This window comes from Varroa destructor, unplaced genomic scaffold (genome assembly GCF_002443255.2).
Source record: "Varroa destructor unplaced genomic scaffold, Vdes_3.0 BEIS01000001.1, whole genome shotgun sequence".
In the NCBI taxonomy this organism is placed as follows: Eukaryota; Metazoa; Arthropoda; class Arachnida; order Mesostigmata; family Varroidae; genus Varroa; species Varroa destructor.
Window position 1 is genome coordinate 64172460 of NW_019211454.1, and position 15263 is coordinate 64187722.

At 43.8% G+C, this 15263-nt stretch overlaps 1 protein-coding gene across 4 annotated transcripts in view; it reads left to right on the forward strand.

Moving 5' to 3' along the window:
• The first annotated feature begins 965 nt into the window (after positions 1-965).
• The window catches only part of LOC111255342 (proton channel OtopLc-like), a 73558-nt gene continuing 59260 nt past the window's right edge, over positions 966-15263 (forward strand). Inside the window, exon 1 of one of the 4 annotated variants that reach the window (XM_086978309.1) lies at positions 966-2698. Coding sequence is in view for 2 of the 4 variants with exons in the window: in XM_086978306.1 (XP_086834432.1) it covers positions 13955-14029 (75 nt within the window). In the remaining 2 variants the exon portion in view is untranslated. Of the gene's footprint in view, positions 2699-8626; positions 11416-11475; positions 14030-15263 lie in introns of those variants that run through there. The other 3 variants (XM_022817215.2, XM_086978308.1, XM_086978306.1) reach the window with 3 other exon arrangements.

Genomic DNA, 15263 nt, shown 5'->3' on the forward strand with positions numbered 1-15263 from the left:
AAATGGTTGAAAAACGTAATAAAAGCGGCAATTGAGCAATAATCGCTATGCACGCATATCCATCCGACAGTAGAGTATAGTCCTGTCTTCTTTAGATGACGAAGGCGAGTGTTTTGATGTCTGAGAATGATATACCATGATCTTCTATTTCCGAACGCAGTGGCTCATCTATTTCCCTTTCCTCCACTCGCGCCTTCCCCTACGCAGCTTACCTGCACATGAGCTACAGCAAAGCTGCATAGTGTAAGGCCAGAGTTAGCCAAAGGCATAATCTAATATCACCATATACCGCAACATCTACCTGCTTGCTCGCTTATTGGCTCGATCCTTAAACCATCGAGACATAGACGGAAATGCACATACAAATACATGAACAAACGTGTATGCATCCACCCCGCATACGCACAGATATGGGTTCAGATAGACGCAGAAAATTACCAAAGCCGCCAACACCGTTGCAGCTATTCCTATTGTAGCCGCCGCCAGCAGCATCTCCTTTCGGACACATAGATACGCAAGGAAACAGGTCCTGAACAATGGCGTCATTCACTCTGTACCAGACTGCTCCTTATGCCTCATGCCATGGCCGCATCGCTACTAACCCGTGTACACACGAAGACCAAGTACACGCCTCGATACGTCCTTCATTTCGTCCTCATTTCTTTGTCGCTCTGTATTTTGCCCCTTGATTCCGCGCCCATTTCAACCCATTCGAGTGTTTCTTCTACTTCTCCACATCCTCTAGCGACCGTTCGGACGTTCTCTTCCTGTTTCGTCTTCCTCCTCTAGCGTTCGTTGTAGTCTCCGTCTCTCCTGCCTCCCCTCCGATCCCTACCCATCCCACATTTTGAGCCGTACCTCCCCCTCGATTGAGCTTAGCCATCTTTCGTTCCTTACCTTATACGGTGCTGCTGGCGCTGGCTGAGGGGTGGAGTGCAGAGCATAGCAAAGAACGGCGACGGTCGGCGGCACAGGCAAGATGGAAGTAGTCGTAGCAATGGAGGCAGTAGCAGCACGATTTATTATTCACTCATATGCAACGCAGAAACGGGCAAGAAGCTGCGAGTGAATCGCTGGGACGGGGGCGAGAGCGAGGCGGTGCGGAAACGGGTGCGTCAGAGGCGGCTGAGAAGACTGAGTCGGCGCGGGAATACTCGGCCACCACCTCCCATCGAGAAGAAGTAGCGGCAGTGGCAGCATTAGCGACTAGACTGGCCTGTCTACCCTGCTGTTTCAATTGCTGCTGCTGGCGGTGATGGACGAATTGCCGCCGCGGGGATGAACGAAGCAAATGGTGTATATTACGCAGATATAGTGCGACGAAGATTGCGAGGCGGCGGCAAAAACTGCCGCAAGGACGACGTGGCAGCGGCCATGACGGCGGCTGCAGCAACAAACAGCAGTCAGCAGCAGCAGTTACCGATCAGGTTAACAGTCAGAAGTCAAATCTGGATTGAAGTGGTCGAACACACAGCTAGTGAGAGAGAGAGAGAGAGAGAGAGAGAGAGAGTGAAAACAGCAGCAACGCCCCTTCCCCCTTCTACCAAAAGCACGCTGTCACTGTCGTCATGGTCTTGTAGGCGGCAGTCATATCGTAGATATCTATCGTTTGTCCACCGCCTGCAGCTGGCCACGGAACGTCACTTGCTGAGTCCGTCTACGCCTCCAAGCCCGGCAGCTGCTCCACTTTGTTCTTTTAGCAGCTGTTCATGCTAGAAAGTGGGGCGCCAAAGCCTTTCAGGGGAGACTCGAACGTCTTTGTTTTACCACTGCGGCGGCAGACCACTCGACCATTTACACAGAAAATGTTGTGCGGACGACTTTCTTAACTCGGATAGGTTCGCGCTTCACCGTTGTCTTTTTTTTCCACAGCTTCCAAAACCATCACCGTCATGCGGCGAACGTGTAGCCAACCAGCCATCGTCGTCTAATCGCTAAGACACGCGTCAGTAATCTTCGTAACAGGAAATCGCGGACTTGCCTCGTAAATTTAATATTCGTTTTTAGGTTCGATGTTGTGGCGGCAGCAAAGTGAAAAAATTGTTAGATTCATTTTCCTAAAAACATCCTGACGATGGAATCAAGCGGTCCTGTAGTGGCATTTATTGGAGTGCGTGTGATCTTACCATGCTGGTGTCGGATCGTCAAGATATAAAGCATCGAGGTTGTGAGAAAGGACAACGAAAAAGGCTTGCAGCCCTTCCGTATTACGACGCGTCATTGACCAAAACGAATTTCAAAGTATTGAAATTTAACGGTTTTGTAATTGCTGTACACCACGCCGACACGTGTAGATCGCTATGAATTCGCGCACTATTTGAGTGTCGACGCGAAACAAAAAAGTGCTGAAGTTCTCTCCACATTGAAACTATCATCATAGATGCGCAAAACCAGGGTAAACCAGGACAGAAGGACAATAGTACTTCTTTCTGTCACACTTCGAATTGACTACTGCTGCTATTGCTAACTAATGCATAACGAAAAGAAATAGTTAATAATAGGACTTCGGACTAACTCGACCAAAATTTATCATGGTTCTGGAGTGAATAAGGGAAAGCCTGTAGACACTTGCTGTAAACCCTGAACGTTTTTCAGAAGCTGAAAATTGGTTTAAGAAGAAACGCGTCTTGAAGAAGTAATGTCAAAAGCCAATCTGAAGATCGAGATAAATGTATAGCGGTGCTACCGAGTTGTGAACGTAAGTGCGTTCACGATATTTAATATTAACTAAATTTAATACTCATCTATTGAAATAAATGTCAGTCGGCGAGCCAAACAGAAGAACAAATTCTGTACCGAAACTCCTGTGTCCTTGTTTTATTGAGCAAAAATCAAATACTGTTATATCAAAGAAATAAATCTGCATCGGAACTAAGCAATTTATTACGCTAACAAGTCGCCTTTGTGAATGATATTGATTAGACAGCCTTAATAGCTTAGAAAACAAGAATTATTAAAGCCTCACAAGTACATGGTTACGGGTCGCCACCATAAACAATAACTGTTGTTACAAGTACTGACAAATATCGATCAAAACTGTGCAGCATTATCTCCGGCTCAATTAGAAAGTGCGTGCATGTGTGTGTGGCGGAATGGGGATTGACAGCGGATCAGTCAGGGACCAAGTGTGGGGGAAGGAAAAAGACCCGAGAAGATCCTGGCGATCGCCTCAAGCTTCGTTTCCCCTATACTTCCTCTACTTCTAAATTATTGCCTGACTGGTGGGGCGGGCGCCTTTTTGCTTCTTTCGCAGCTTTCCAGCCTCGGCTTTTTAGTCACAGCCTCTCTCTCATTCTCTCCGCCACCCCCAACGATGAGTTCTCCGCTTCTCTGCGTTAGGTTCGGTTCCGAATCTTGCTATTCCACCTGACTCCTCGGCTGGCTTCTCGAGCTCCGGTTGTCCGCTCTGTATCTAACAGCGGATTCGAGGATCGGAATTGGCCGTCGCATTGGTTGAACCGGAAAGTAGTAGTAATTCTAAGAGTAATAGTACTACTATTGTTCTCTAGAATAGAATAGTGGAACAGAAGCGGGATACGGCGAGAGATGTTCTCCAATTAAAGTCGTACCTAGATGAGAGACGGTGGCAAACGAGGACATAGAGGTCTCTTCCTGTGCAGCGCCAGAAAAGCAACGAAATAAAAGTTATGGGACTCTATGGCGTTGTGTTGAGGCAGTTGGGGGCACGGGGCAATACGCGAACTGGACTGAAGAAAACGCAAGAAAGCAGGGCCTAGCATTCCCTGCCGGCCATCACCGTCGAACTAAGAGACTGAAGACGTGGACCAGCCGCCTGCGTCACCAGGCGAATATCAGGCACAAGATCAAGGCTCGTTTTTAATAGCGAAAAGAGAATAAAAAACGTTGGTACGCATCAGGTTCCTCAAGGAAGTTTGTTCGGAAATTCAGTCGAAGCCCGCGACTTCTAGTTCTCGGATCCCTGCAAAGCGGACACTGCGAGCAGGATGATTCGCGAGCGCAGCATTCACCACAACGAACGGGGCAACACTGCAGACTGTGTGGCCTCCTGGGTGCTCGGAAAAAGATCATTAGATGAGAAACGAACAGTCGTTTCTGTTACGTGTGAGTCAGCCGGGTCAGTAAAAGCTGCAGCCTTAAGGACAGTTAGACATCAAGGACCTCATCGCCGTCTCCTGCTTCTGCTCCACTATTCAGCAGTCGTTTCGGCTCCACCAAACGGAAGTATTATGCCACGAAAGCCACATTTAGTAGACATTGATACGTTGAGTGCGCAACTAAGCCCGCTGATGAGGAGCTGAGCTTGAATACATTCTGTTCCATATTTCTACTTGGAGAGCTGTATACAGTGGTAGATTTTGTATGGGCGCCATCGTAATGACTCAGGACACTTTTGTCTCGCTTTTATCTATATGTAAAGTCCTTTCGGCTAGAATTCGAAACTGAGGCGTCTTATTCTCAATGGCACGTTGCTACTTATGCGATATGTTACAAAATCACTGGCCGATTAAACAATAGTCTCCCATTCTGGGACAAGCAAAAGAAAAGTCGGCAGATAAAGCTTTGGCATGTAATTAAATATTTGTTTTCATTTTCCCACATCTACTTTCGGGTTCTGGTCGAAAAATGTAATTACGCAGCGCTTCTATTTACTAGATACTTGATGGCTAGTTGCTTTAGAGTCGGCGATACCCGTCACTGCGCTGGTTTGCGCTAGTTGCGGAAATAGGGTCTCCGCACGCGTCCTTATGCCTAGCTTACATGTGTGTGTATGGCCAAGTACGTCTTTCGTGTGACGGGGACAATATAAATGAAGGAGAGACTAAGAGAACGCTTGTAGCACAGAGGTATTAAACTCGATAAGGTTCAATTGGGTCCTCTTCGTACCGAAGCCGGCCGAAAGTTTTGCTTGCGAGCTTTACCACCGCCATTGTTGCCGTTGTTTGAGAAAGCAGTTGGGAGAAGCATTGGGCGTTTGTTGGCCTCTTGCGTTGGCGTCCTCTCCATAGTTCGGCGTGCAAGTGGGCTATAACTCCACGCTCTTAGACACGAGTCTTCGTCTGTGCCTATATAGGAGCGAGGTTATTTGGTTCGAGGATGCTTGGTAAGTTTCGTTGAGGAGATAGGATGCGTTCGCCTACAGATGTGTGAAGCTGGTTTCTGCGGATGGCTGGCTGGCTGGCTGGCTGCCTGCCTGACTGAAGGCGCTCCTGGTAGAGAACTGGAAGCGGCGCGCTGTGTCTGTCAGTCTTTTCTAATGCAGCGCACAACGTCTCTCAGTGTATTTTGACTATGCTAACATGTCTCGGAGTATAACACATGGGGTATCGTAGCTGGGGGTACAACAGCTAATCTGCAATTAGCCCCCAACCAGCGTGCGAAAGTATAGCGGTGCCACAGGGCTGTGGCAGCCACCGCTTGCTGTCAAGCAGGACGCGCACCTTTGACTAACTAAGACCGAAAATCTTCTACCCAACCACCATCTCCACCCTTGTGACTTGCTTACATCAGCCCGACGCTCAAGCCGAATAAGCTACAAATATTCAAATGTCTCCATCACTAACTGCTATTTTCCATACGCTAGTTTCTGCTTCCGGTCTCCATCGGAAGTTGCATCGAGACAACTGCGAACGCTGTTGGTTCTGCGTGACATATTTTGTGCACTTACGCAAGTGGCAATGAGTATAATGTATGTAAACCGCAGCAGGAACTATTGCTGTTTCGTATAGATGCACTGACCCAGTGAGGCCGATAATCATCAAACAAATAGCACTTCTGTAAATGTTGTTTAGATTCATTCTCTCCAGCGTTATAGATCTATTTTGTCTGCTACATACTAAACCAATATGTCCAGTGGCTCAGCTATTTTAGGCATCGCTAAAAAAAGCTATTCGTAATTATATGGCTAGTTATTACCGTTAACTTCTCTATATCTTCAATAATCTGAGAAATCTATTCGAGGTGCCAGCGACCTCCACACTTATACCTAGGCGAGTACGAGAAACAATTTTCCCTGTTGGTTAGATGGATTTAAAAAAACTCGAAAATATTTACCTTTCTAGTTTGGATGACTAAGGAGAGAACCGCTAAATACTGCCACAAGCACAGAAATTAGCAAAAGTACAACTGTATTGCTCGATGCACATAGGGGTAAATATACAACGGAGCGTAAACCTTGTACTGCTTAAATGTTCTGTCGTTTTTAATAGGACCGTCAAAAGCGATACACATTCAAGACCCATTTTTGATAGACCTCCAAAAGAAAGCAATACCTTTTGCTGAGTCAGTCCTGTACTTGTGGGGGCATCTGATAGGGAGCATCTTGTATTCCTTAATCTAAGCTACGTTTGGGCTTTGCCATCGCTATTTTGAAATTAATCGATCTACTATATTTTCCAAGCGCGCCTGTAGCGCGTTTTGTGTGATTACATAATACGGCATGTACAACACATAAGTTCACATATTTACGTGTATTGTGCAGTCGTATTGTGTGAATGTACATGTAATTTCGGTTAGAATGAACTCATCATCCGAAGACCCTACTACTAATTTAAGGTGTTCAATTATTAAGTGTCGCACGCAGGACGGTATTAGAATACTATGGGACTCATGAGTTTTGTTCCGTAGAGGGGCCAGTCTGTTCAGCTGCAAAACCAAGCATATCAATCCATGCTTTATTTGCGTGACAAATTCCATTTATTAGAGATAATATTACTTGATCATTCTAAATATTACCTCAAAACATGATTATGTCAGCCCATAGCAATTCTTGATCACTACATTAACTGTTCACAGGTAAACTTCTGCAACTTTTTAGACGCGAGAAAGAGAGGCCACACACCTAGGTTTCTATCACAATCTTTTTTGTTTCGTAGACCAAAATGACTTGTCGGACACGTTTTCATCTCTTTTAGCATTTTTCCACCTGTACATCCACAGGCGCCGACCGTATCCTCAGACCCAGTGTGTCGAAATTTGCGTCAAAACTGTCGCGACGTCGACGACATTGTCTACATCGTCTGCATTAGCCACATGGTTTTGCCGCTGTCAGTGGGAGAGACAAAAAAGGGAATCTAGGGGCTACTTCTGGTCCGAAGTCCGGAAGCTGAACCCAGGCGGAAAGAGAACTAGAGTGCATATAAAGGAAGTGAGTAATCTGCTAATTTCCTGCTTCATTTCCGCCACCTGTTCAAGTGATTAACTGTCAGGTCACCGAAGGCTCAACAAAGAAGACACGCACCAGCCTTATATTTGGCTTTCCTCTTTTTCACCTTCTCACCCTTTAAGTACACTTTAGTTTTCCTCGCTGGCTAACCTGACCACTCTCCGTCAGCATCTTCTGCCGCCTACTGGTATATGGACGGATCCGTAGGTGCAGCATTAGGTAGCTGGAAGAACCGAACTGAATACAGAGTCCCAGTAATATTGACAAGTGAAGAAGAAAGGAAAGCGAGCCCTTCTTTCTTTACCAGTGAGAAAACAATACTTAGTCGTCGAACGTCTGTATTTAGCACGGCCAGAGTCGAGGTCTGCGGAGTCAAGCTTAAGTTCTCCGCGCGTGTTTGCAGCACAACCAGCGGAAGAAAAACTAGCCACCTGCTGGTTTGACAACGTGAGAAAAGCATGCCCTTCAGCCGGCTTCAAGGCACAGTCCCTCACCAATGCCATCATCCGTAACCAATGCTACCTAGACAACTTATTAATGAAAAAGATGGAAGGCACAATTTCTATAATACTCTAAAGAAAAATAGGGTAAGAAGGAAGCGTAATGCATGTATATACACAACAGGTCGTGTCCCAACGTTGGTGCGTTTATAGCTACTAAAGATCGTAATAGAAATCTTGAGAGATGCCTAATACGAGGCAAACTCGGATCGACAAAATCAGCTATATTGTTAAGCGCTATCAATTGACATAGTAACCTGAATGCGGGGACCCTAGTTTCTTTTCCTGAGGTTATTGGTTTGAGCTTCGTGACGGAACTTCTGTTTCCTCCGAGATTCAAACCTATGCGCCTGATAAGAATGGAGTATTATTTTATTATAGTATTCGTACAAAACGTAATTGTGCATGCCCGTAACATCGCTCAGGTGAGGATCGCACTCACGAGTCTACTTTCTGAATTGTCGGACGAGCTAAGTGCTAAAGGCCAATATCTCAAAGCGTTGCGGGTTACGCGCTTCTAAACTGCAAACCGATCTAAATTGTTATTGTTGCTGCTAGTACTACTGCTACTATATTTTCGCACACCGATATCAATAGGGTGAATGTTATGTATTTATATATTTTTTATAGTAATGACCAGTCGCTCAGCAACAGCCAACAGCATGTAGGGGAACGTTGTTTGTTATACCGCGCAACATACGCATGCGGAATAACAAGTAAAATTGACAATTTGCTAAAAGGGCTCCTATCCGCGTAAAAAAAGGCCTATCTAGTAAATTAAACGTTTGGGACAACGACGCATGATAACCTTATCTTGGCTTTAGACAATACGGAAAGCTGGGTATAAAAAAATATATCATTACGATAGCTAATTGAATACAATCGATCTGATTAGTTATCCTAACCACGTTCTATTGGTCCGAATATCTTTAGACCCCAATATCTTCTTCCAGATCGCTGAGTAGGTTGGCAATGTAAATATCTTATCAATTAATAGTGAAATTAATATCTCTGATCGTAAGATATATCGAGTGATTATTTTACAACATATATTTACAATATGTGCTTAACCTATCCTGAACCTTAATCTAAGGTGTGTATTGCTAGCTTGTTAAACAATCTATTCAAGTGACTCTCCAACGATTCGAACCTATTAGCGTAGCCTTCATTAGCTGCCGTTCTCGTAGATGCACAGTGTTATCCTGAGTCGCACTAAATTTACGATGGAACCTGTCGTTTGTCTGAGGTAAATGTTATCGTCGTTTTGAAAATGACGCGCAGTCGTGCTGCCATTATGCTGTCCGTCTCGCCCGTCATTATCACATGGGTCGCTCGGCACACAGGCAGTCATCTCGACCCATGTAGAAGAAATTGCTTTTGTAATTGCCCAGCCATTCAACAGCCAATATTCGTCGGTTTTGTTTCGTCGAAAACAAATGTCAAATGGGTCACGTTCCGCGTCTACCTCCCTCTTTCTTACACCGCGGGAGAATGCGAGACGGGAAATGGAGATATCGGGAACGCGGAAACGCTCGACGAACCCCGTAGCAGGTCGTCATAGCAAAGAGATTAAGGAATTACAGGGGAAAACAATGAGACAAGTACCATTCCTAATTACCGCTCTATATTGTATTATGTGTAATGACTGAGGGGTAGAATAACGACCGAAATAACCAATTTCAAGGGAATTGGCTAAGTTAATTGGATACATTTTGAATCGTTTTCTTTTACGTGTTTTCTGCGACGTGACACTTTTTGTGCTTATTTTGTTTTGCAAGAACTTGAGTGTAGTTAGCACTGTATTTCCGTAATTTTGCGCTATTTTTGCTAATATTTGGTTCAGCAGTAGTTGTTTTTTTGCCACATGTGTTGTTTTTTTTTCAGTCGATACCTTCTAGTTACTTCTTAGTTGTTTTCTTTACCCTTAGTCGATTTCGCTTCTTTCCTATACTCCTACGATCTTCTCCATTTATTCTATAAGACAACTAAACTGTAGTATTTGCAAAAATGATATATGTTTACTGTCGAAATAGTTTATATAAAACGATGTAGGTTTGTAGAGCAGCGGAGAAAAGAAAAGAAAAGAAAAAAGCTTTTCCGACGGCGAATGATTATTAAACGTCAGTACTCAAACCTAACGGAGGGAAGCAATGAACAATTAAGGCAAAGACGTACCCACTCACTTTGCAAATAAATACATCTTTAATGTTTACATAGATTTTTCTATATATATAGATTTATGAAATTTAGACGGTACGCTTTATAAATTGTAGCATTTTATTTTTACATAATTCGGGCAATCAAAACTAGCGGACCTAGATACCTAGTTAGATACAAGGTGCGTTTCAATAGAAAATGCAACATTTTGCAAATCACCGTGTTAAAAGACCGAATATGTTTGCCTTCTGATAACATATTCGTCTTAGGGGACTGTCGGGGAGAAACGAACGTAGGAGCCCTCTGGAGCATTCCGTTCTTTTAGGTGTGCTATGGCAACAACAGATCATGCTGAAGCGGTTTCGGATAGATCCGCAATGGCTTACCATGTTAATAGAGTTCGCTTAATATAGTACGGGTAGTTGAAACTCAGCCATTTCTAGTAACCTGTTGTAAATCCATTTATGAGTCGAAGACTAGAGTGTATCTGGGATACTATAGACAGGGCTGGGCAGACGCCGATTCTTAACGGAAGAACGTGCCAACTCTTCAACGCGTCCACGACATGACAGGCAACAATTGCACTTGAAGCCGTTACGATAGCGGACGGTTAGCTCGGCGGTGTCACACCGAATCTTTATGATACGTTTACTATTTGCAACTGCTACGTTGCAACGTTATAGCCGGAGTATGTTGAAACGGCCAGATCTCGGATGGCATCGGTGCATGGTGGCGCTGGCCTGTCTGCAGGCTGTTAGAAACAAAACTGTTTCTTCAATAAAAAAATAAAACATGATACGGGGCGCAATTCTATTTTAGAAGCTACGCAACCAGATGTAAACGTCCATTGGTTTCCGAATACAATAGGCAGTCTATCGTTATTCAACGAGTTACGATTGTTTGTTTTATCCAGTTAAACGACCAAAGCGGACTGCGCAAAAGCACCGTCTGTGAATATATCAAACAGCTATAGTAAAAACGTCCTTAGATAGTCCTATATGATATAAGCCTGTGTTTAGATGAATTGTATAAGACGTAACCTGAGCATTGGTGGAAAGAAACCCATAGCTTTCAAGACATGGCAATCCGATTTCCACTCATTGCAACTATTCTACACCCCTAAAGAGTGCCTCGTCTGAATAGATCACCACAGGCAGTGCGTTCAGATTGCGCGTGTCCGCGATTTCACAATTTGGTTATCTCTGTCGTATTCATGTCTTAAGCAATTGACTGACCACCAACGTAACATTCATCTTACCAATGAAATAAGTTAAACAAATCCATACAAAGAAGGAGAGGGATGTGCTGGGGCCAAAACGAGTTCATAGATAGCATGGGGAAATAGCTTGTTGAGCTAGTTTCTCGCGGCGATCCGACGGAGACCAACTCGGCGCTGCGAGTCTGACCGTTAAAATGTTGCGATCAGGTGCGTTTTTGATCTTTATTTGAAGCGGTCGCTTCATACGTTTTTCAACTGCTTTCAGTTCTGGCGCACCAAACTAACTTTCATTGCTATAAGTTTAAAACTGCCACCAGGCAAAAACAATTTACCGTGAACTTCGGCCACGAACCTCGGCACCCCGACGGACTTAACGTGCTACAGCAATGTATCAGGTGAATGCATAAATGCACAACTCTGATAGGCAAATAACTAATATCCGTATAGTGGAACGGAAACAGTCTACCCAGAAAAACCCCATATCTGTCTTAGACCATATTTAGGTAACGGAAACTCTGTAGTCTAAATAAGTTGTGATGCTTAACTTCTGTAGGCTATTATGAATTGTAACACTCTAAACGGGATAAGTTTTAGGGATCGGGCCATCTGTAGCTCAAAAGGATGATTTGAAGTTGAGCTTATTTGTTGAACTCGTTTGAGTCGTCAGTGTGAGGTTACTGATAGACTTTTTTGCTTTAAATGGGTTTTTTTCTCGCATATATCATGGCTAAGGGGTTCTGGCAAAAAAAAAGAATTAGAATTCCTAGTTTTACTCAGTGATTCTATGCGGCACCTAAAAAGGAAATGTCTATAGCTACAATGAAAAGCTAGATTTCTAAACGACTGTCATATCATATGTGCGGTCTCTGCGGCAACAGGTTAGATCTGTTGTAGCCCCTCCAATTTTGAATGGTCGTTATATTTTGAAAAAATATATTTTTGTGTATTAACAAGAAAAAGAAAAGTTGTAAATGCACCAACATTAGTGTTGCTCAATAGGCTTGTAATTCCACTTGACGAACCGTCATCAAAATGTACAGCATGCAGCTCCTCTACAAAGCTTGGCCACAAAGAGCTCCGTCGTCAACACAGTATAATGGAACAACTGCCATAAGCCATATAATAGATCGAACAGTAGATCCCTTATGTGACTTAATGGTTGGTGTTTTTTTTTTTCTTTATTCTAACGCTACGTTCCGCGCATCGCAAACTATTTGTAGATCGAAACAGAACCAAAAGACACTTATTACCTAATTCTGTATCTGAATTCGGAAGATCTTCATTAGCCCGCTTTTCGTCATCATGCCTATAGGCGAGACCTGCTTCTGAACTTGCCTTTTATTAACTACTTCTATAATTAGTGAACACAGCAAATATTAATAAGGTACTGAACTAGCTGGCTAAGTGCGAACGAAAAAATATCTATTCGGAATTGCCCCGAATCGGAGCAGCTCCACCTATGAGCTGTAACCACTATCTTGACAGCTAGCTGCACGAATACAACGCACTCGGGTGTGACATGCCCCGGGTCCCATGTACGCAATTTGTTTGTATGTGCATTCTTCGTGCTATATGCTATACAGCTTGCCTTCTGGACCGACCAAGACTAGAAGAGTAACCAATGGGAGCAAACGAATGTCATCAAAACGAAGAGTTTAGAGCTATGGGAGCTTTTTTCAACGAAGTGCATCATTGCGGCGCGCATACATCGCTCAAAGCACGCTTGGTATGCCTATTTGGCAGCTTTCTCTTCGAAGAAACCGGACAGCCTCTTTCCAGCCGTATGCCGCGAACTGTGCACGCAGTCAATCTTGTGGTGCTTCGCGATCGGCCGCCTTGTCGACGCCTCTCGCCGCTTCGAACAGAAGAATTCAACATATTCTCGGTCGAATCACTTAGGCGTGGACCGGCGTCCATCCCGCATCTGCGCGCTGCCACTGTACAACAGACCGTAGCGGAGCGCCTACATAAAATCATGGCGCACATCTTCACGCATCCTGTCATAGATGCTTCTTGACTTGCCCAAGCGTGCACTTTCGTCGTTGTCGTCGTGCAAAGCCTTGTAAATGTAACGTATCAGAAGTAATAGTTGTGCCAGCTGTGGCTACACAGACGCAACTTCTTTCGCTTTTGCCCTACGCTCACCAGTTCAAATGCTAGTCAAATGCTCTGTGTCCTGTTTGCGTGTTGTACTTGTAAAAGTGTCCTAAAGTGTAAGGACGCAGGCCACAGCCGAATAGCGGAATAACAACTACGACGCGTATTGCTGCCGCTGCTGCTGCTGCTGCTGATAGGTGCTACCTAGTGGCTGGCTAGCTAGCTCGATCGTGTACAACTCCACACGAATATGTGCGCACTAAGTGGTATCCAGTGGTACGTCGGATGACACAGTTAAGAGGCGGGTTGGAGTTCAGGACTCGGTTGCCGCTACTTCTGCCACTCGAACCGAACAGTTCGCCCCACTCTAGAGCGCTATCTGTCCTCCCTGATGCGACGAAAACGACGCTAGACGAATAGGCCTAGTCTCTGCATGATGTATGTATGTACGTTCTCTCTAATCTGTTTCAGTGAGGATGACGGCGCCAGTTAGGAGTAAAGGGATGGCCCTTTCTCCCACCAAGTTGTTTTCGCTCCTTCCTCCTAAACACACAGCGAGGGGTTGCTGGACCGTTGCGCGCCTGTAAGTTGCTACCAGTTGAAATTCGGTTAAAACGAATGCCTAAAAAAATTACCTTATTCACTTCTACGCCGTCTTGTCGACTTATAATCAAGCCGGCTCGTTACTGCGCTTTACCGTGTCGGATTATGGCTCACATCGAAGGACATCGTTGCCTGTTACATGCGCTCCCTGAAGATCTGGGCCAAACTATTGTCTGAATGAAGTTGAAGTAGTGAAGTAGTATTGACCTGGGACATCCACGACGTAAAAACTGTATGTGCTCATGCATTCTACACACATTGGACGTTGCCACTAGGAAAGTGTCTGTCAGATCATATAGGGCGGGGAAGGTAAACAATATGTTATTCGACCTTTACAGGAAAAATAGAGCGTATACTCCGGCTTGGTGTATCGTACAAAATGAAAGCGAGCTAAAAACATTTTGTTGATATACAAAATAATTTTATATTAAATTTTATGAGTAGAGGTTAGCAGTCAATGAATATAGACATGTACTATTTGTTGACCTAATCGTACTTATCGTATACCTGTTGTGTACTACTCGTATTATTACATATGTGTAGAGGTAGTATGCTGTCGTAAAATCGGGTACCTTCGATAGCTGTTCTCTCTCCAAGTAACCGGTCGTCTAAAGTGTTGAATTTTTTTTTGACGAAAACTATTTGTGTCTTCTAGAAATGGTTATGGGTTTAGTTAAGCCGAGTTCCGCAATCGAGATATGATAGAATTATAAATCTTTAGCGTCTATATTAACACGGTAAAGTAGCTTCGCCTTACTGGACCTTTTTTCTGATACAATTTGCCGTCCACTCTGAGTCTGCCAGCTATTAAATCGGAGCAAATATTCGTGCTCTTAGGAATATATTTAACTATAATATAGCAACTATGAGTAGATTCTTCCGATGATCTTTACCTGAAAGATACACTTTTTGAAAGCGGTTATAACGGCTTAGAACCATTTGAACAGAATCGAAATCGGTCTACATATTTTCTTTTATTTAGCTGTTTGTTATTTAGTATGAGGAAACGGGGTTATTAAACAATCTTGAAAAAAGTACAAGCGACTATTGCGATCATCTTTAAGCCCTAGGTTTGCGATTTAAAATTTTGTTATACCCTGTTATACCTCCTATCTTACGGTACGTGAAACTACAAAGTGTCGAAATCATCTCGTACTCGCATCAGATCAGTGCACATTTGATAACAGTATTTGAAAAAATGCAAAAAATTAGAACCAATGAAGTTTATATTATATATATATATATATAGAGAGAGAGAGAGAGAGAGAGAGAGAGAGGGAGAGAGAGAGAGTATAAACAGGGCAGTATAAATTTTACATTTAAAATCAAATGGGCATAAAATATGCATCGTAACATATTATCATTGTCTTATTTTTATGGCTGATACGCTTATTTTTGAAACAGTCACCCGAAGACTTTGTTGTAATTCTCACAGAAACGATATGGGCGACGACCACTGGTGGACTAGTTGGGCGCGATTGCAACAATTCAAATTCAACATAATGACGCGTAGTACATATATCTGAGCATTAGTTTCAGCAAT